Here is a 23,354-nt window from a genome sequence, read left to right on the forward strand (position 1 = left end):
GATTCTGTTGAATACTCTACCTAAACTCAGGAAATGAACTTAAAAAGTACTATGCTCTCACCACTTTTATTCTTAGCAAAAGATCTGAAGTGAGCCTTATTCACAGTTAGGGATTCTTCTCCTTTGCAGGACTCATTGTCATGTATGCAGGTAGTAGGCAATTTTCCTGAAGCAAATCCGTTCTTTCTCTTTTGGGGACATGTATTTGTTTCTGAAGGCTGTAAATATGAGGGAGTTATATTCTCAAAAATAATGGCCCCTTTACAAAGTAAGAGTAAGTAATTTCTGTTTCATTTTGGAATAGAAACCCATATGACTTATATGTGATATTAGGCCCATACTTTTATATAAGTTATGGTTGTAACTGTACACAATGTTCTGAACTGTATCTACTGCAAAATATTGCCACCCATTTCTTATCCAAATTCAGCTTGGAAGACATTATACCAGTTAACAGATAGAGGTAATGTTGGGTTATACAGGTGAAACTTGAAAAATTAGAATATCGTGCAAAAGTTCATTTATTTCAGTAATGCAACTTAAAAGGTGAACCTAATATATGAGATAGACTCATTACATGCGTAGCAAGATAGTTCAAGCCATGATTCATAATTGAGATGATTATGGCTTACAGCTCATGAAAACCCAAAATCCACAATCTCAGAATATGAGAATATTGTGAAAAGGTGCAATATTCTAGGCTCAAAATGTCCCACTCTAATCAGCTAATTAAGCCAATTAACTAATTAACACTTGCAAAGGGTTCCTGAGCCTTTAAATGGTTTCTCAGTCTAGTTCAGTAAGAATCACAATCATGGGAAAGACTGCTGATCTGACAGTTGTGCAGAAAACCATCATTGACACCCTCCATAAGGAGGGAAAGCCTCAAAAGGTAATTGCAAAAGAAGTTGGATGTTCCCAAAGTGCTGTACCAAAGCACATTAATAGAAAGTTATGTGGAAGGGAAAAGTGTGGAAGAAAAATGTGCACAAACAGCAGGGAAGACCACAGCCTGGAGAGGATTGTCAGGAAAAGGCCATTCAAAAATGTTGGGGACTTTCACAAGGAGTGGACTGAGGCTGGAGTCAGTGCATCAAGAGCCACCACACACAGATGGATCCTGGACATGGGCTTCAAATGTCATATTCCTCTTGTCAAGCCGCTCCTGAACAACAAACAATGTCAGAAGCATCTTACCTGGGCTAAAGAAAAACAGAACTGGTCTGTTGCTCAGTGGTCCAAAGTCCTCTTTTCTGATGAGAGCAACTTTTGTATCTCATTTGGAAACCAAGGACCCAGAGTCTGGAGGAAGAATGGAGAGGCACACACTGCAAGATGCTTGAAGTCCAGTGTTTCCTCAGTCTGTGTTGATTTGGGGAGCCATGTCATCTTCTGATGTTGGTCCACTGTGCTTCATTAAGTCCAGGGTCAACTCAGCCGTCTACCAGGAGATTTTGGAGCACTTCATGCTTCTTTCCGCAGACAAGCTTTATAGGGATGCTGACTTCATTTTCCAGCAGGACTTGGCATCTGCCCACACTGCCAAAAGCACCAAAACCTGGTTCAGTGACCATGGGATTACTGTGCTTGATTGGCCAGCAAACTCACCTACCTGAACCTCATAGAGAATCTATGGGGCATTGCCAAGAGAAAGATGAGAGACATGAGACCGAACAATGCAGAAGAGCTGAAGGCTGCTATTGAAGCATCCTGGTCTTCCATAACACCTCAGCAGTGCCACAGGCTGATAGCTTCCATGCCACACTGTATTGAGGCAGTAATTGCTGCAAAAGGGGCCCAAACCAAGTACTGAGTACATATGCATGCTTATACTTTTCAGAGGTCCGACATTGTTCTATGTACAATCCTTGTTTTATTGATTGCATGTGATATTCTAATTTTTCTGTGATTGTGGATTTGGGGTTTTCATGAGCTGTAAGCCATAATCATCACAATTATGACAAATCATGGCTTGAACTATCTTGCTATGCATGTAATGAGTCTATCTCATATATTAGTTTCACCTTTTAAGTTGCATTACTGAAATAAATGAACTTTTGCATGATATTCTAATTTTTCGAGTTTCACCTATAATTACCTTCTGAAAAAGTGAGTATTTCCTGTAAGCATGATCATTCACCTAAGGCAGAGAGGAGTACAATCTGGATCAGAATCTTAGCAACCATCTGCAGGATATTTTTTCTAATACCCAGTTGTTTAGAGAAGTGACATTACTATTATTTTAGTATTGTTTCTAAATGAAAACTGGGTGAGTGAATTTTTCCATTAAAGAACATTCAGTTCTCTAAACAATCCCCTGCACTGAGAATAGGATGTTCTCTACCTCTGTTTGGTGGTTAAATTGTATGAGTGGATTTTCAGATTCTGGTACAAAATAAAATAGACTCTAGACATGAAATCTGTCATGGATAATACAATAAGAACCATTGTAATGCAGAAAGCATTTTGGATACAGCGAAATCTGTTTTGCTGTGATCAGTTAGAAAGCTTGGACAATTTTGTTGAGTACATCACCAATTTGCTTCATAGACATCATAAAATTCTTGTGAATTGAAATAGGCTATTCTACACATGTAACACAACTCTATACAATTGTCCATGCATGTAATTTATATAGTGATATTTTTTAGGAGCAACTTTTGATTTCTAACAAGGTGGTAATACAGCTTTTCAGACCAAACCAAGCTGTTATAACAAGCTGCAATCTCTCCTCATCTTGATGCCCTCCCAGCACCATATTCGAGGGTTAGGATGAGGTGGTAGTGTTGGCATACTTAAAGAAAGCTTGCACAACATATGGCTCACTGGCATTTTTGAAATGATAAATCCATCATTGTTAAATCAGATGTTGTCGCCACCAATGAGCATCTGCCAGCGCTGTCCCAAAAGGCATGCTGGCAAGTGACTTCAACCCTCCTGATGCCACTAGCTCCAATGCTGCTGCCACATCGCTACCCACTGAACAGCTAATCCAGTGAGGGGATTCAAAATTTTTTACTACTGGTTCTGTGGACGTGGCTTGGTGGGCACGGTGTGGCTTGATGGGCATGGCTTGGTGGGCGTGGCAGGGGAAGGATACTGCAAAATCCCCATTCCCTCCCCATCCCACTAACCTGCTTTCCAGCTCCGTTCTCCTGTGCCGGGCAACAAAAGAAGACCCAGCCGATCAGCTGGGACTCGGGAGGCAGAGAATAGATGGGGGCAGGGCCAGTCAGAGGTGGTATTTGCTGGTTCTACGAACTACTCAAAATTTCCGCTATGGGTTCTCCAGAACTGGTCAGAACCTGCTGAATACCACCTCTGAGCTCATTCATTGTGACTTAAAATTATTTTTAATTGATCAATGTGGCCCTTTCCCTCTATGAGTTGTGTAGGCATGCTTATTGTAGACATGAGGGAGACCCCCAACAATATACTGGGAAACAGACATGGGCAGATTTGTCTCTGGTGTGGTTTTTCTTCATAATTTGGTCTTGACTTAGTTTATTAACTATCTTAACTACTTATTTTGTCTACCACAATAGAGTGGTTTGGTTTTTAGTGGGGGTGAAATGGCTTTCCTCTTTGCACATCATTTTAGGGCATCCTTGTAAAAGTTACTGCTATTGCAAGGCTGAAAATGCTGATAGGGTTGGTCACTCAGGAAACCTTTCCCTGCAACAATTAGGTAATCACTGCAAATATTCCAATAGAATCATAGTTCTACCATTACAATGGACTATTATGGAGGAGACCCTTGAATCTTGCTTTTATGAATTCTTCATGCAGAAACCCTTACATTTTTTTATTTCTTTTTCTTGTTTCATATTGTTTGAGGGAGCATAGAACCCTTCTATGTGCAAAGTCATGCAAACATTTTGGAAGCCTAGAGCTCTGTGCAACAAAGCTTTCCTAGTTTTATACAGTGGTAATGGCTATTCTTAGCCACATTAACTCATCATCTTTGCCTCTTCTTATAGACCATTCTCCTTTCAGATGTTGAATTTACAACAGGTTGTGTGTACATTTATTAAACTGTTAATAAACCCTCCACCACAGAATTAAGGTTCCAAACGGCTTTGAAAGCACAGCTACCAACGTGCCCACTGAAATTAAGGTGACAAATGACTTTGGAAGCAATGGGTCTCATCATGTCCAGGAAATCTACATTGGGAAAAATACTTGCTATCCCTATATATTCATGAAGGCTATTGATTTCCTTTCCTCCTATAATGTCATTACACTATTTATCTTAATTTACCTTAATTGGGTCAGTTTGAAACACTGTGATATATTCATGTACATAATTCTACTTTTTAAGCAACATTGTGCAAGTAGTGTTAAAACATTATTGCTTTTGGTTGGCTATTATTGTGGATATGGTTATTTATTCACAGGTTTTTGGAGCTCCTCTTTACATCAAAGGCAAGGAAGAAGGCTTCTCCATTCTGTGAAAGATCCTGCTTACATCACAGCTCAGGGAAAAAAAGGAAAGAACCCCTGCCAGCCTTTTGCAAGCGGCACGAACAATTGTTCATATGAAACTGAGCTGTCAATAGGAAGTGACAAGCTGTGGTTTGTAAATCCTATTTTTATAGAGGAGAGCAGCTATCAATTTCCCCCACATGTTTCTCCTTCAGAGATCTTCAGGGAGAGTCCTTCTGGTGGTAGAAACCTTGTGACAAAACCTCCAAAGAGATCTCCTACTCGACGTCCCCCCCCTCCTCCTCCTTCTCTTCCTCCTCCTTCTCTTCCTCCTCCTTCTCTTCCTCCTCCTCCTCCTCCTCCTCCACCACCACCACCACCACCACCACCACCACCTCTATTGTCCTTTCATGCTGTGAAACAAGCCAAAACATCTTCTATGACCCCTTCCAAAGAGGATCAATTCCAAAATTTGAAGAAAACCAAAAAGGAGATGAAAACTGAAATTAGCAAAGGCAAGGAAGATAGCAGACAAGAGATCTTTTTTCCTCATAGCCTTCCATCTACAGATTCAAAGAAGGTTCCCCCATCCATTCCACCAAGGCGATGTTCATCTGAGAGAACTTCAGGAAACTCTTCCTTGGATAAAAGTCAGAAATGTTCCCTGCCAGAAGAAAAACAAGTCGAAAAACAGAATAGGAGGAATGCAACTTTGGCTAACAATTACCAGGGTGATAAAGCTCCAGACTTATTGGTGGAAGTGACAGAGAACTCTGCCTCAAATGCTCAAAGCTTGAAGCCTGATGAAGAAGACAAGAAAGAATTTACAGAACAGCAGCAGAATTTATCATCGGGAAAAACCTCCCAACCTCCCATCCCACCACTAAGAAAGAAGAGGTTCTTTAAACAGTCATCATCTACCAGTTCCTTTTCTTTGGAGCAGAAGAATATTGAAGAGTCAGAAGTTCAACCAGTGAATAAATCAAGAATAGAAAAGACTTGCTCCCTTTCCAAAAAGGAATCAAAATCTCATCTTAAGCTTGTCAGCATATCAGATTGTGAACGTTCAAGTGATTCATTGCATTCTCCTGTAGGCAGCGCAAGGGCTCAAATGTCTGCCTCTGAGCCAGATTCTTATTCTACAAGTAGCACTGAAGATGAGTTCGAATTGAGGGCCAGTCCTACAGTGAAGAAGTCCCATTCGATGATTTTAGGCAGGGCCAAGCGTCGTCTGTCCATGGTCAGCCTAAGCAATGTCTTCACAGCATTTCTCTCTTCTGACCGAAAGCTCCAGAAGAAGATTGTGGAACTAGCCCAGGATAAAGACTCTTACTTTGGCAACCTGGTGCAGGACTATAAAGTCTACAGTCTGGAGATGATGGCAAAGCAGATCTCCAGCACAGAAATGCTCCAAGAGATTCGCTTAATGATGACACAATTGAAAAGTTACTTAATTCAAAGTACCGAGCTGAAATCTTTAATGGACCAGACTGTTTATACAGATGAGAAGCTAGGTGAGTGTTCACATTTCTAGGGGGCTTTTGATCTATAAGCAAGAATGGCATACAGTTTCATTGCATACAGACTAGGGTCAGTAATAGGAGGTAGCAAATATAGTCATTATCATCTAGTAGTTCTCCAGTTCCAACCCAACCTGTGATGGAGTCTTGTCCCCAACAAAGCATTAAGAATCTGCTTCTCTTGTTCCTTCCCTTTTCAGAATGGTATTTTAAAAAATTGGATGAAAGGAAAAAAATCACTTGCCCTGAGTTAAAGAATATGTTTTTATTTCTGAACCCCATTCTCTGCATCTCAGCATACAGCTACAGCTGATATTCATCCTTAATTTTAAAGCACCTTCAATTATATGCACTCAACAAAAATAATCATCAACTTAATAGGGTGAACATTGTCCTTTTTCTTCTTTTTATTTCACATGGAGATAAACTAGAGTACATGTTGTAAATTAACAGTATGAATGCAAACAAGGACAAGCACAGTGGGCGGAGCATATAAGGAGAAAGTAGGTTTCTAAAGAATTGGTTATTTCTTTTAACTTTTTGATCCTCAGCTTAGTTTTGTGTAGATATTCCCACAATTAGGAGGGAAAAGAAGATATTTTGTTAAGTCTGGTCAATGGCTGCTGTTCAATGGTAGATTTTACACATAGTTATCCACAGATTTAAAAAAAATATGTTTCAAAACAATATCTGATTGTGGATCATTTGGAAGTAAATGTGTCCATTTCTTTCATAATATTATCATGCACTTTGGTATCCAGGCATCTAGTCTATGACATATAAATACACAGAGGAAGCTTATTCTACTAATTTTCTCATTTCAGACTGCTTTTAAAATGCGTAGAAATGTCAGTTCTATGAAATTGAAATTTCCATGGTCATTAACTATCACCTTTTCACTCCCCAACTCTTTATTATCGTACAGACTATAATTAATGAGTTATTTAGCTTAAGGATATAATTTTATGCATGTGTTACATGAATAATATTACAACTTCAATTTCTATCAGCCCCAGGGGCAAGGGATTGTGGGAGTGCATAAATGCTACGATTGCATGTAAATTAGTAGTACTGAAATGTTAGTTTGTAAATTAGTAAATTAGTATTACTGAAATGTTTGTGTTGTGAATTAAATTATAGATTGCTCTGATTAGTTCTGAGATAAGAGAAGGAGTTTGTCTTGGAAAGTATCACTGCATTTGTATGAAAGTGCCTTTTTAAAAAGATACATGTTGTATGTATATATATATGTGTGTGTGTGTGTGTGTGTTTTCTTAAGTTTTCGCAGGTACTTACATGTATGGCATTCGGCTTTGCTCGGGTATTTTCCCACGTCATAGTAGTTGTGCTTTTAAAGTTGTAGCAATGTTTCAGCAGAATCTCATCTGCCATCATCAGGCTTCTGTAATGACGTGGGAAAATACCCGAGCAAAGCCGAATGCTATATATATATATGGTATTCAGCTTTGTTCGGGTATTTTCCCACGTCATTATAGTTGTGCTTTTAAAGTTGTAGCAACGTTTGGCAGAATCTCATCTGCCATCATCAGGCTTTGATATTGTGTTTGTCTGACGAACAGCCGAACACTATACAGAAGCCTGATGATGGCAGATGAGATTCTGCCGAAACGTTGCTACAACTTTAAAAGCACAACTACAATGACGTGGGAAAATACCCGAACAAAGCTGAATACCATACATATAAATACCCGTGAAAACTTAAGAAAATATATATATATATATATCAATATCATTGCTTCTCCAGTTGCTACAAAGAAGATCAAGTAATTTGGCTGTAATCTCATGGACTGATTTGGATTGTTAACACTCTAGGGCTGAGACAGGAGAATGAGATGCAACTTGCTGAACTTTTGCAAAAATAAACTTGGGATTTTGCTCATTTGTTGCAATCCTTAGGCAATAATTTCAGTCGAATATGAGCTATAGAATCATGAACTATTACCCTGCAGAATTCAACATTAGGTTTGCAAAAGTATTTCATGAAATACTTCATGGAATAATTCCATGAGCAAAATACTTGTTTTGCAGCTATCAAAACAACTATGAGTCTCATGTGGAAATGAAAGTTTTAAGAATTGCTCCACCACATATCCACTTCCTACAGAATCATCTATTTACACAATCATGCTGTTAATATTTCCTCCTGATCTAGAACTGATCTCCATATTTTTGTATAGAAAGCTTCCAATTCTTTACAATATGCCACTCCCTGGGAAATTACTTGAAACTGCTTGGGGAAAAATGCTGAAGCTATCCCTGAGCTTATTTCGCTTGTTACATCCAGACCAATTTTCACTTACAATTTTCCAAATATACCTTTTCATCTCTTAAAAGAATGCGAAAATCTTTTGGCAAAATGACAGAAATCTTCTAGTCCATAGATAAGTGAATTTAACTTTCCTTTGAGTGTACTCTATTCTCATTGCCTTAAATGTCCATGTTATGTTTTCTTCACTATGTTTTGACTACTTCGTTCAATTCCCAGTAAACCAAGCACATATGAAAAAACTAAAAAATACTTTTAAAAGCATCTTCTTTGATATTCTGTTTTAATTGATTATCTATACTTTCTTAAGTGAATTGTCTATCTGGATATCTCAAATATTGAACACTACTTTGTATAGAGCCTCTTCCAGAAGAATGGCTTGAGGCAATTCTTTTCTTTTCTCCATCTCTGTAAAAAGACCTTGGTAAGAATTAAAAGGTATGAGTGAACTTGCAGGCGAAACTGATTGATTTTTTTTATGCATTTATTAAATGTTAAACCTAACCTAATATTTAGTTTACTATAATCTAAACAACTTTATTTTAAAGTATTTTGAGACGTGTATTAATCAAGTCCAGAATTTCGGCATTCCCAGCAGAAAAATGAGGAACATACATACATACATACATACATACCTACATACATGTTGCATCTGTTCACTATAGCTGTAGGAGATGACCAGGCTGAGCCCAAGTGAGGGTGGGGTCAAATGCATCATCAATCATGAGTACCTATTTGAACTGCCTGGATCTCCTGATTTCCACGGTGCTTGACAAAAGCTCTGTCTTAGCTCAAGTGCTGATGAAATATGGTGTTTACTGTATTTACAAATAGCCTTTGGTCAGAGAAGATCTATCTCTGACTTCACCAAAACCTAGTCCCTCAAATTTGATTATAAAGCGGCTAATGGAATTTGTACAAATATGGACAGGTGCTCAGAATGATGGCAGAGAAAACCAAAAATTACATCTTACTGTGAAAGTTAATTGAGGTCAGGATCAAGGCAGATAAAACAACAGAGTCATTATTAGCTGTCTTGATGTAAATCTCTACGGGTTCCAAAGCCTGAATATTCCGGTCTTATTATGTTGCTGCTCTCTTGTATATTCCTTTGACGTGTTTTATTTCCCCTTTTTTTCAGAGATGATAATAGAATCAGCTTTGCACAAATGTGTCTTGAAGCCTTTAAAAGTGCCCATTGATATTTACCTACGGGAAATCCATAACAAAGATGGATCTTTCAAACTCCTAAAGGAAAACCAGCAAGTCATACAAAATACAACTACAACCGACTTGGGAGTCACCACTAGTGTGCCTGAATCTGCATTGCTGGAGAGAATATTCCATAAATTCACAACCATGACCAAGGCTTATTCTCCAGAAAAGAAAATCAGCATTCTCCTGAAGTCTTGCAAACTCATTTATGATTCTATGACTCCAGGAAACCCAGGTACTATATTTAAAAAAACCTTTTAAAAAAACAGTCATACTTTTAAATATTAATAGCTATTCTGATAAAGTGACAATGATGATTAGTATAGATTTGTGTTAGATATAACAAAACCTTCAAAACTTTTGGTCCTGGGTATCTGAGCAGATACAGATATGGCTGAAGTAAACACAAGTATTCATATAGAAAACAATAAAAAAACAGAAAGTAATAGTTAAAATTATCATGTTATACAATATCTTGGAAAGTCACCCAAATAAGTCCAGAAACAAAATCAATAAATATATTGTGACATTCATATTTCCTAAAATAACTTGGCTTTCAATGGTTCCTGAAAAACTAAGGTAGAGGAAGGCTGGTCACGTTTGAAGAAGGTTGTACCAGGGACAGATACAAGCATTAGAAAAACAATACTTGCAAATCTCCATTCCCTTTTACTTCAGGGAACTGGAGAACTACTAGCAGGTTTTCACATGTCATATATTGGGCAGGTTCTCCTGTGTGGAGAAGATCTTCCAGGAGAAATCCATGCACAGCAGGTACGCGGGTTCCAGTACATCTGTTGGATAACAGATTGGGGATAGGCACAATAGATCCTGCAAAGTTTGTTTATTTTAATAAAATGTATAGCCTGCTCCAGCCTGCTAGGACTTTGGAAGTCTTATATAATACCATCGTAAAGGTACAGTAGCACAATAGTTCTCAGCTTACGATTAGAATTGACCCCAATGTTTCTGTTGCTAAGCGAGACAGTTGTTAAGTGAGTTTTGTGTCCCATTTTATGACTTTTCTGGCCACAGTTGTTAAATGAATCAGTGCAGTTGTTAAGTTAGTAGCAGGATTGTTAAATGAATCTGGCTTCCCCATTGGCTTTGCTCATCAGAAGATCACAAAGGGTGATCACATGACTCAGGGGCATGGCAACCATCTTAAATACAAGGCAGTTGCCAAGTGTCTGAATATTGATCACATAACCATGGGGATGCTGCAACCGTCATGTGAAAAACAACCGTAAGTCACTTTTTTCAGTGTTGTTGTACCTTTGAATTGTCCCTAATTGAACGGTTGTAAGTCAAGGACTACCTGTGTTGCAGCTTGAATCTGTAATCGGGATCTGAAATTCATTACTAAGATGCTGGTTTCACTGTACTATGAAAGACAAGATTTCTTTCTTTTTAGAAAAGTTGTATTCTTCCTGGAGAGCATAATATTTGAATAGTTTGATTAAATATGTTTGTAAAATATTTTGAAATCAACACATAGCTATCAACTCCATTAATTATTTACCCGGTTCTACCACAAAACTAAGGGAGATGCACGTTTACCCATAAGTGAGGAAAGATTCTTCATTCCTTTATGGACATCTGGGAAGGATTCCAATTCCTCTAAATTCTGCATTCAATTATTAAATACCTCTTTCTTCCGAGCCCCGCAGTCCAATCACAATTAATGGTTGATCCAGCAGAGTTTAACTAGGAGACAGTAATAGCATGGGGCTTTACAGCACAGGAGAAGGGTGTTTATTTTAAGCCTCTTATAGATATTTATGAAACAATGTTTCATTTCTTTGAACAAAAACCAAAAAAGAAGACAAGCTGGATTTGGAATAAGGCAGTTTCACCTTGAGCAAGGAAGTCTGTTTCCAATGTCACTGAAGGAATCCCTGAACAATTTACAACTGCTAATTTGGTCAGAGGTCACAGCAGACGGAGAATTCAATCAGATTTCCACAGATTCTTCTCTTTCCTTTCTTGCTTCTCAGAAAGACAAATACTAGAGAGTATAACCTGTCTCTCTGGCACATTCCATAACCTAGCATCGTTCAATCTAGCACTCACCAACTGTGGACCACTATTTGCACTTCACAAGATGTGCTCGCACACAATTCAGCCATAGTAGAAGCTTCAATCATTTCCCCTTTTCCTGAACTAAGCGGCTCTCTAGAGAATCCAGAATATAGTCCTACCAGTGTATGCTAAGCATAACTCCTGTCAGACACTCTTCAGATATCTTTTCCCACTCTTCTTGGACAAGCTGGCTTGATCCATGCGCAGCAGGACACATCTGAGGTTCTAATATGTGCAGATAATTTAACAACCACGAACTGTTCTAGTTCGAGAGTCACCCTTATCTGGGCACCCAAGTCTGGAAAAGATAGTATAAAACCTCTATTTTTTCTAGATAACTTGTGGTCCCTTTCTTCCTCCTAATCGCATCATACTTAGCAGCAGTATTTTTTTTTTCAAATGTGTTCCCATGCCATTGACTTTATCTTGTCCACAGTCCATGAGCGAGGCAGCTTTAAGTGATTCTTTGCTGCACTTGTGGTAAAGCAGCATTTCCTCCTTTACATTAACACATCTGACCACAGCCTCAAAGTGTTGTAAAATGTTTTAGGTTTTGTAATATGTTATTTTGGAGGGATGTCAAGTAATTCTAGTGTCGTGAAACAGAGGCAATATTCCTCAGAAGGACTGTCAACAGGGACATTAATTTTGTATTGATAATGGGATTTTTTTTTTTGCAGACTCAAGGATGGGTGGGTAGCACTTCAGCTCTGATCAGGGAAAGGTCCCATGTATACTTTGTGCTTAATATATATAACAATCCATAGTATCCATAGTAATAAGGCAGTTTTGTCCCAAGAAAACACTTCAGAGGGACGGCAGAGGTACATGGGAGGGAGATCAGCTGATGCTCTTTGCTACTCCTCCATCCTGATGGATAGGTGTATTAAGAATTGTGTATATTAAAACAGAAAGTATTGCTCCATCCCATGTCTCCCAACCCCTTTCTCTGATCTACTGATCTGTCAACTAAGCTAGTTTGAGACAAAGATGTAATGCTCTACTGGAAGAATAGACCAATGTTCACAAACAGCCTGAGCAGCAGATCAGCAATGTTGATTTTCCAACATGGATGATCTATCACTAGAGCACCATGAAAGGTGGCGAAAGTCTCCATCCCAGGAAACTGCCCACAATTGGCCAGGTCTGTCCCACTACATGTTAAGAGCAGCAATTGGAAGTGGCTTTTCCTGCCTACAGGTGATGCTGGGTAAAGAGAAGAGGCAGCCAGGAAAGTGCATCAATTATTGTCCTTAAATTATTCCATATTACATTATATTACAGCCTATTTTCAAACTTTATGCAATAGTGGCAAATATCTATAGCTTGGATGTAGGGTGAAAGTGAAGGTTCGTTCTCTGAGCTTGTGGGTTGGTTTCTGAATGTTTTCGTTACCGGGCTAGATAACATCGTCAGCTGAGTTCAGGGGATGTCAGTGTTCTTCTGTTTATAAGGATTGAGGTGTGGGTGTGTCAAGTGAGGGGTCTTGTGAAGGTTGACCCATCACAAGACCCTCACTTGACACACCTACATCTGAAGCCTTATAAACAGAGGAACACTGACACTGACATCTCCTAAAAACGTTCAGAAATCAACCCACAAGCTCGGAGAACGAAACTTTGCCCTCTTTCAAGCCTTATCACTAAAACAGAATATAGTACAGCCATCTGTGCAATGTAATTTATGCCAGTATACATAACTATTGAATCAGGGATGGGAAGAATTATGCCAATATGGCTGTGAGGAAATGTCCAGTGACTAATTGCAACTTTCTCTGGGTGGAGTTTAAAAAGATGTACCAAAGAGCAACGGGGTAGGGAAATCTTAAAGAAAATTTACCAAAAAACCAACCATATTTTCAAACTATAGTTAACTCTAATAGTGTATCTAAGTTCACTAAAAAAATACTCAGAAAAGGAAGAAATAACAAGTTTAAAAGCAGTCATATTTTCCCATCCTCTCCTATTTATCATCTATCTATCTATCTATCTATCTATCTATCTATCTATCTATCTATCTATCTATCCATCATCTACCTACCTACCTACTTACCTACCATCTATCTATCATCTATCTACCTGTTATATATATATATATATATATATATATATATATAAATAAAATAACTGGAGACAGTGAACATATCCAACACACCTTCCTTCTCCTATTTTTCCCACACAACAAGTACCCTGTGAGGTGAATTGGGCTGCGAAAGAGTAATTGGCCCAAGGTCATGCAGCTGGCTTTCATTATTATTTTTGGCAGTCATGGTTGAGATTCTGGAGGCAAAACTTCCATTACAGAATGTGGCAACCACTGATAGTTCTTTTCCCAATGAATTTATCTAGTTCTTCCCAAATGATCAAAATCAGTACAATTATTGCATAAGAGAACAAATTGCACATTACAGTTCTGCTTTAGTTCTCTGTTCAGATATATGATGGATGAACCCAGGTACTAATATTCAGGAATATTGGAATGAGGGGAGAGTTGATAACTCTATTATGCCTCTCCTGTCATTATAACACCTTCTATCAAGTACTGCTGTTTCATTCTGTTGGATCTCGCTCCAGACCCAAAGCTTCCTCCGTCATCACAGAATGTGGAAATATAGTACAAAGAAAAAAATTTCACAAAAAATTATTGGAATAATGAAATATTTCTTCTCTTTAGCAATCATGTTTTATGTTTTTGCAAAACAAGATGATTGATTATTATGAAATTCTATTGATACCATAAGGTACAATTTATGAAGGAAGTCTTAATGCTTTTAAGCTCTGCCACCTAACCTACAGATTTTCCTTTTTATCATTTATTCTCATGATTTTGGGGGGGAGTTTTGCATAAAAGAGTATTTAAGGCTGCATCTGAATATAAATCTCAGCTTGAAAAGCAATTTATTCTGAGGTTTTCTGACATATAGGGAAATATTTTAAAAATCCAATGGCTCTGTTCTAAAATCCACTTAAGCATGCTTAAGCCTATTGATTATGGTGGGCTTAAAGCATGATTTAATCTGTTTTGGACTGTGATTGGTGAGAACATCTGGAAATAAAAGATTATCTCATAGCATGTCACTTCAACATTGGTATACTTTTAAAATCAATTTGACTATCATATTTTATGTAAAGTTCTGCTCAGTAAGCATTTACAATAGTCAGATCTCTTCCATAATTAGATGTTCATTTTTATCACAAAATAACTCTTTCCATAATTTCACGGTATTCTAGCTGGTCAGAATTCTATTCCTTTCCCCACACTATGTTTGCTTGTAACAGAGCACTGTTACAACTGCACTCTTACTCTGCAAAAATGTATTTTTATAACACAAAACACTGAGTACTATTTCTTCATATAAGACAGTGGTGGCTAACCTGTTTTGGCTCCTGTGCCAAAAATTGTTTGCGCACTTGCATGCTCTCACTCGTGTGCCAGCACCCAGAAGGCAATGCGCACTCCCACATACCCTTTATGCATGCACACGTAATCCCCAAGCACCCACCTGCCCCCGCTGCCCCCTTACCTGCACTGTGCCTCACAGCTGATTTTTGGCTGGTTTGAGGCCTTTTTCAGCCTCCCAGAGCCTTGAGGAAGGCCAAAAACTAGCCCTGTTTCGTCACTTCTGGTATTTTCGGAAAAACAGGAAGTGTTGAAATGGGGCTAGTTTTCACCCTGCAAAGCCTGCAGAAGCCTTCCTCAAGCCTTTGGGAGGCTGAAAAAGGTCTCAAACTGGCCAAAAATCAGCTGTGAGACATGCGCATGCCCAGTGAGGTAAGTTTGCCTGCAGCTCACGTGCCAGCACAAATGGCTCTGCATGCCACCTTTGGCACGCGTGCCATAGGTTCGCCATCATGGATATAGCATATGTCATTTGCTGCCATGAAACGAGGTGGTGGTTTTAAAGTTTAGCTTTAAAAGGTAAAGAAGTAAATTCATGGAAGTACAGAGTCAGAATGTTACGTTTAATGCAAGGGGTGGCATACTAGTCATTAGGAAGAAGGAGAGGATGAACCTCGTTCTGTCCTGCTTATGAACTCCTCAAAGTGTCTGGATGGCAGTCATAGAAACAGTTTTTGGAATCATCAAACTGTGCTGTTCTTAAGTTCATACCTCAGAGAATGTATCCAAATCTGATGAAGACTATGAAGTTAGTGAAAGGACCCTGGAAATCTGGGTTGCAGCCAAGTCAGTTTGTATGTTTATATCGGCAGCAGAACTTATTCTAGTTCATGTTTTGGTAATTATAAGAACCAAATGCTCTACAATGATTTGGATAAGGCCTGGTTAATTCATGAACTTGTTATTTGGATTGCACAACTAAGTTACACTTCCTTAAGTTCAAGCAATTGTTCTCTCCCAAAGACTTTTGAGTGAGTCAACTCTGTTCTCCTTTTAGGGAAGCCTCATGGAGCAGATGACTTCCTCCCAGTGCTCATGTATGTTCTGGCCCGCAGTGACCTGACAGAGATGATTCTCAATGTAGAGTATATGATGGAACTTATGGACCCTGCCCTGCAGCTGGGTGAAGGTATGAAAGAACGCCAGTGTATTGATGCAATGCAGAAGTGGCCAGTTTGCAGGCCACATAAAGCTTATCCAGGTCTTTTCTTGCACGCCCCCACTCCCCCAGATCTCATCAACATTGCATGGAAAATACAAAGATTTGGTAGATTTCCAGGATTTAAAACAAAAACAAGAGCCGTGCACAAAAGTTCAGATAAATTTAATTCACATTAATCTTCCTAACCTAATCCCCAAAGAAAACAAAAATCACAAAGACATATTTTTGGGTGATGTTACTGAAGAAATACTATGCCTTACAGTAGGGGTGTCCAACCTCGACAGTTTTAAGACTCATGGACTTCAACTTCCATGCTGGCTGAGGGATTCTGGAAATTGAAGTCCACAAGTCTTGAAGTTGCCAAGGTTGGACAAACCTGCCGTACATCCTTCTGAGGTAGAATGAAAAACATAAGGCTCCTACCTGTGGTGGTAGAAGAACATATAATGAGAGTAAAATGGAATATGCCTAATAAACTATTTTTATCTTGGCTAATATTCAGAAGCTAAGTAAGATCAATCCTGTTTTATATAAGGAGACCACCAGGAAACTAAGCAATCTAGGTGAGACTAGAAAAAAGAAGAGAAGGGCAAACAACTTCCATATCGTAGCATCCTTCTTCTGAAAATAATGATCACAATAACAACAAAAACTTGCCAGACTGACAGAAATACAGACATGTCCGATATTTTCTCTTTGCAGTAGTTCAGTTACGGCTATTATACCTGGGCAGCTACAGCCCAGATAACCACAAGGCCTGGATTTGGGAGGAACAGTTCCAGAGGTGGTATTCAGCAGGTTCTGACCAGTTCTGGAGAACCATAGTGGAAACCTTGAGTCGTTCGGAGGACCAGCAAATACCACCTCTGACTGGAGATTTTACACTGTACTTCCCCCACCACGCCCACCAAGCCACGCCCACAAAAATGGTAGTAAAAAAAAATTGAATCCTACCACTGAATAGTTCAGGAGTGAGAAAGGTTAAGAGATTAGCCTGGGATTACAAAAGCTCATCTTCCAATACTGGCAATATCAGTGACTTGAGGCTGGTCATTCTCCCTTAGTCCAGCATGCCTCACAGGGTTGTTTCTATGAATAAAATTAAGAGAGAGCCACATGGAAGGTACTTTACATTCGCACACAAAAATAATGATATTAATACATTAAAAAAGAGGAGAAAAAGCAAAAAAAAGATGAATAAGAATTAATAGACATTAAATATTCTTATGTGGATTCTTTTTTAGACCCCTTTTTGTGGATTAGTCTTACATGATACAGGTAGTCCTCAATGTATGACCACAACTGACGCCAGAATTTATGTTGTTAAGTGAGAGATTTGTTAAGGGAGTTTTGCTCCATTTTATGATCTTTCTAGCTACAGTTGTTAAGTGAATCATTGCAGTTGTTAAGTTAGTAACATGGTTGTTAAAGTAATCTGGCTTCCCCGTGCAGTTTGCTTGTCAGCAGATCAAAAAGGTAGTTCACATGACCCCAAGACACTGCCACCATCATAAATATGACTCAGGTGTCAATCATCCCAATTTTGATCACATGACCATGAAGATGCTGTAATGGTCATAGGTCTGAAAAATGGTCATGTCACTTTTTTCAATGCTGTTGTAACTTTGAATGGTCACTGTTGTAAGTCAAGGACTACCTGTAGTTATCAGCTGAAAGGAGGGGTTATGATATTTTCATATTTATAATATTTGGTTTTTTTTTTTATTGTTAGTCAATTGTAGATAATTTGTTGATGGTAGGCATATAAATGTATTGTATCACTGGACAAAGATATGTTGCATAAACACACAGTATACCAGATATATCTGCATAGTTGGGAGTTGTTTTCACATGCAAGAGGACACTTAATTCAATATGTAGATGGTGCAGTACTAAGTTGGACAAGGCTGAAAATACTCCTTTATTTCCCCTTCAGCAGTATTGCAAAAATGCTAGGCAGCGCTTCTAATGAACAGATGGAGGTGCACCAACTCACTTTATAAAAAGAAGAAGGAAACGTTCAAAGAATGAGGACATAGTTGGGATGGAGGCTTTTCAAAACTGTTTGCCAAATATTATGGACATATTTGCATCTCTGGAAGTAAATGAAATCATTTGGAAGGAGAAAGTAGAGTACTGATTTAAGAAAGACAAACAGGAGGGAATGCAGCTCCTTGTGCTATTCAAAATGACAAATGCAACAAGGATTTAATGTCTCCTTCAGTATGTCTCTAAACTTGTCCTTATAACTTGGTTGCAAGGACATCAAGACAAAATGTTACAAATATGCAAAATATCAGAATTAACAATCTGAAAAATCTCTGCATAAGGTTACTTCCCCAAAGAGATTGGTAGAATCAGATTTCAGTGTCCATCAATTCTTACTTTTCTTTCCTGTCTGTTGTAAGACTGCCATCTGTTGTTCAGTTCCATTACATTTTCGTTGTCTTAAATCCAGTGAATTGGTTAGAAACCAAGCCTGAAAATCTCTCTATCCCAACCAGAATGCTCCCCCAGATGTCCATGCTATGGTTTCACAAATACTTCCCTCCATATTTAAATTTTGTTTGTTGGTTCGTTTAATTTAAAACATTTATATAGCCATTATATAACCGTGGTATTAAAATGATAGTGTTAAAATAAGCCAGAGAGAGAGAGAGCATGAAATGTTGTATGAAGCTGCATGAAGAGCAAAGGGATAAAAAATTGCTCAATGTAGGTTTATGCTTCTTCATTTTTTCCTAGGTTCTTATTATTTAATCACCACTTATGGGGCAGTAGAACTTATCAAAAGCTATGATAAGATCCCGGGCACTCGACAGCTAAGCACTGAAGTTCAAGATTCGATCCACCAATGGGAGAGACGAAGAACACTTAACAAAGCCCGGGCATCTCGATCATCTGTTCAGGTTTGGAAAGCATGGATCTTTCCTTTTATGCATTGATCATCTCAGTCGGCTTTAAAAGAACGGCATATCTTTCTTGTGCAAAGTTTCCAGTAGAGTTTAAAAGCAGAAAGAGTTGATAATATTCTTCTTAACAATTTTGTAAGGCATAAGATCTAATAAGCAGAGTTTTGGAAAATAAATAAGACTCAAATTAAGTACCTAGATGCAGTGGTGGGATTCTACCGGTTAGGACCGGTTCGGGCGAATCAGTAGTTCTGGTGAGTATTTGGCTCCGCCCACCCGCCCCTGCTCTTTCCTGTGCTTTATTTCCTGTTTTTTTAGCACAGCTGATTCACGCGGCACAGCGGTTTACCGTGCCTCAACTGTTTTAGTCACTGGGGCTGCAGTAGAAGGTAAGTAATTGAGTTGAAAATGGGCTTTTTAACATTTAGAACATGTGCGCAAAGGGCACACTCACTGAACCAGTTGTTATACCAGTTGAATTGCACCACTGCCTAGTTACCATATAATGAACAAGAGGATTTTTATTATAACTATTTTTAAAGCTTGGGAGAATAAAAGCAGATTTAAACCTTTGTCCTTACAGATAATCAGAGTTGGAAGAGACCTTGTAGGTCATCTAGTCCAACCCCCTGCACAAGCGGGAGACCCTACACCATTTCTGACAAATGGCAGTCCAATCTCTTGTTGAAAGTCTCATGTGATGATGCTCTCACAACTTCCGAGGGCAAGCTGTTCCAGTGGTTGATTGTTCTCACTGTCAGAAAGTTTCTCCTTATTTCCAGGTTAAATCTCTCCTTGTTCAGTTTCCATCCATTATTCCTTGTTTGGCCTACAGGCGCTTTAGAAAATAGATTGACCCCTTCCTCTCTGTGGCAGCCCCTCAAATATTGGAAGACCGCTTTCATATCTCCCCTGGACCTTCTCTTCACTAGACTAGCCAAGCCCAGTTCCTGTAACCGTTCTTCATATGTTTTAGTCTCCAGTCCCCTAATCATCTTGGTTGGTCTTCTCTGTACTTTTTCTAGAGTCTCAACATCTTTTTTATAATGTGGTGAGCAAAACTGGATGCAGTAGTCTAGGTGTGGTCTTACTAAGGCTTAATAGAGTGGTATTAGTACTTCCCTTGATCTTAACTGTATCCCTCTGTTAATACAATTTAGGATTGAATTAGCTTTTTTGGCTGCTGCTGCACACTGCTGGCTCATATTTATCTGGTTGTCCACTAAGACTCCAAGATCCCTCTCACAATTACTGCTATTGAGCATTTCTACTTTGTGCTGGATGGATAAGAATGAATTATCAGTAGGGTGCCATCACTAAGAAGATCCTTTTTCTGATCACCACCCAGTAAGCGCTCTAGAGAAAAGAAGGACTAGGGGTGACATGATAGCAATATTCCTGTCAGGGCTCCAACAAACCCCCCTCATCCAAAGCAAAAGTCTCTAGCTGCATCTCAGAAAAAATAAATTGGTTTAATAGAAATTGCCATGTTCGTACATGGCTGGGTACAGCCGGTACTAAATCACATCATACATTTCCCCCTTGACCCTGGTCTTTCCCTCACCCTCTGGATGTGACTTCTCCAATAGGACACATCAGTCTCCAAGAGTCCTCTATCATGCCCTCCAACAACCTTCTTATGCTCCAACAACTTTAGGCTGTTGGGTTGATATCTAGGCATTTCAAGAATGCCTTGTTTTCCCAAACTCCCTTTTTCTGGCAGCTAAAAATACCAAAGGAGTATCTTTTTAGCTGACAATTCCAGGATTTGGGGGACTGCCACAAAGAAGAGAGGTCAATTTATTTCCCAGAGGACAGGAAAAGAAATAGTGGGAGAAGCAATCAGGAACTAAGGAGAAACTTCCTAACAGTGAGAACAGTTAACCAGTGAAACAGCTTGCCTTCAGAAGTTGTGTGTACTTGATCACTGCAAGTTTTTAAGAAAAGATTGGACAGCCACGTGTCTGAAATGGTATAGGGTCTCCTGTCTGAGCAGGGGATTGGACTAGAAGAATCCAAGGTCCCTTCTAACTCTAGTCTATTCTGATTCTTATATTAAGCTTCGCTTTATTAGAAAACCTCTAAGAAACCACCCCTGACAGTTTAATCAGTTTAATAGCAATAGCACTTAGAGTTATATACCGCTTCACAGCACTTTACAGCCCTTGCAAAGCAGTTTACAGAGTCAGCGCATATCACCACCAATAATCTGGATCCTCATTTTGCCAATTTTGGAAGGGTGGAAGGCTGAGTCAACCTTGAGCCGGTCACAATCGAACTCCTGGGAGTCAGCAGAATTACCCTGTAATGCTGCATTCTAACCACTGTACCACTATGACTCTTTTAAACTGAAGAGGTTATTTTCTAATTTTTTATTCATTTATTTGTGTCCCGCCTTTATTATTTTTATAAATGACTCAAGTTGATGAACATATTCAACGCACCTCCATCATCCTGCTTTTTCCACAACAACAACCAGGGGTGGGATTCAACTGATGTTACTACCGGTTCGGTGATTACATTTCTAAAGATCTTTGAATTCAGAAAAAGGTTTAGCACACCGTGAACTAAGTCAGTGGGCTGATAGTAACCAAGTCAAAGGAGATCAAAGGAAGATGAAAGGAGTATAATGAAGGACTATACAGTAAAGATGTCACACTCCAAGATATTTCAGAAGATATCCCTTATTTACAAGAATTATCACTAGTACTAGAAGATCAAGTTAGAACAGCAGTCTGGTCATTACCAAAGCAGAAAGACTACAGGAGCTGATAGAATGCCAGCTGAAAGATGACATGCAATGAAAGAACAGTCAGTGAAGGTTCTAAACCAAGCTATACCAACATATCTGGAGACCAAGAGTGCCCAGCGGATTGGAAGACAGGTCAATCTGTATCCCATTTCCAAAAAGAGAGAGAAGACTTAACAGAATGTGCAAACTATTGTACAATATCCTTAATTCCACATGGTAGCAAAATAATGCTTAGGATTAGAGCAGATTAGAGCCCTGTGTGGAAAAAGAGATGCCAGATGTTCAAGCTGGTTTTAGAAAAAGCCAAGGAATGTAAGGCACTCTTGCCAATTCATGCTGGATAGTTGATGAAAAAAGTACCAAGAACAAGTCATTATGTGCTTCATTGATTATAGAAAGGCCTTTGATTGTGTCAATCACATCAAGCTGTGGAAAGTGCCCAGAAAAATGGGAATCAAAGAATAATTTATGGTCCTCATGATAAACTTATATATAGGCCAGGAAGCACACTATGGACAGAACATGTTGAAAGAAATTGGCTCCAGATTGGCAAAGGAATGTGATATGACTGTGCAGTATACACTCCCTTGATTTATTTAACCTATACATTGAACATATATTAAGGAATGTGCGATTAGAAAAAGATAAGTATAGTTTTAAAACTGGAGGAAGACAATGCCAAACTTAGATTACATTGTGAAAGATAAGGATAAGGATACTTCAGTGACAACGAAAGTTAGAATAATTAGAACAATTCCATAGTAATATGTAGTTACCCAGAGTTGCTTTGTACAATGAGATGGACAGCATGTACGTTTAATAAATAAAATAAAATGAAGACTGGCATTGAAAATTCGTCAAAGAAAAGGAAGGGTGTTTCTTTTGAATAATGGAGGTGAAGATGGTTCCTAAGAAAATACAGACTGCAAGCAGCCAATCAATGAGTCATGGGTCAAATAAAAGCTGCTGTCCTCAAGGCAATGATCAACAGAAAGAAATCTGTCCACTTTAGGTATACAATGGGCAAGATTGTAGGCTAGAAAAAAGAGAACATGGTGAACTAGGAATAAAAAGGGAACAATGCGGCCCCAATATTCTTTTGATCTGAAGGCAAATAGATATTGAGACTGTAGAAAAGACAAGGAGCAAAGACGATCAGAGATCTCAAGGAGAAAATGTAAGACGAATGATTGCGGCAACTAGGAATGTTAAGAGAAGGATTAGGGATGTCATGATAGCAGTCTGCCAATATTTAAGGGGCTGAGAAGAGGGAGTCAACCTGTTGACCAAGACACCTGAGGGCAGGACAAGAAGTAATGGATGGAACATTATCCAACCGAGAATCAAGGAGAAATTCCCTAACAGTAGGAACAATTAATTATTGAGACAGCTTGACTCCAGAGACACTGGTTACTCCAACATTGGAAATTTTTAAAAAGAGTTTGGATGACCATTTGGATGGAATAGCATAGGGTCTCCTTGCTTAAGCAGGGGGTTGAACTAAAAGAACTCCAAGGTCCCTTCTTTTTTCTGTCATTCTGTTATCCTGTTAAAGTCTGTGTTAGATCTGTCATCAACTCTTTTAAAGCATCTTTTCCTG

General features: G+C 38.8%; 1 protein-coding gene across 1 annotated transcript in view; it reads left to right on the forward strand.

The window, feature by feature from the left end:
• RIN3 (Ras and Rab interactor 3) overlaps positions 1-23,354 on the forward strand; it is a 92,864-nt gene that overhangs the window by 63,288 nt on the left and 6,222 nt on the right. The window contains exons 6-9 of the mRNA XM_087922106.1: positions 4,398-5,939; positions 9,374-9,682; positions 15,926-16,057; positions 18,836-18,999. Of these exons, the coding sequence (XP_087778232.1) occupies positions 4,398-5,939; positions 9,374-9,682; positions 15,926-16,057; positions 18,836-18,999 (2,147 nt within the window). The remainder of the gene's footprint in view (positions 1-4,397; positions 5,940-9,373; positions 9,683-15,925; positions 16,058-18,835; positions 19,000-23,354) is intronic.

This window comes from Pseudonaja textilis, chromosome 1, assembly GCF_049901715.1.
Source record: "Pseudonaja textilis isolate UNSWEBS1 chromosome 1, rPseTex1.2, whole genome shotgun sequence".
Classification (NCBI taxonomy): Eukaryota; Metazoa; Chordata; class Lepidosauria; order Squamata; family Elapidae; genus Pseudonaja; species Pseudonaja textilis.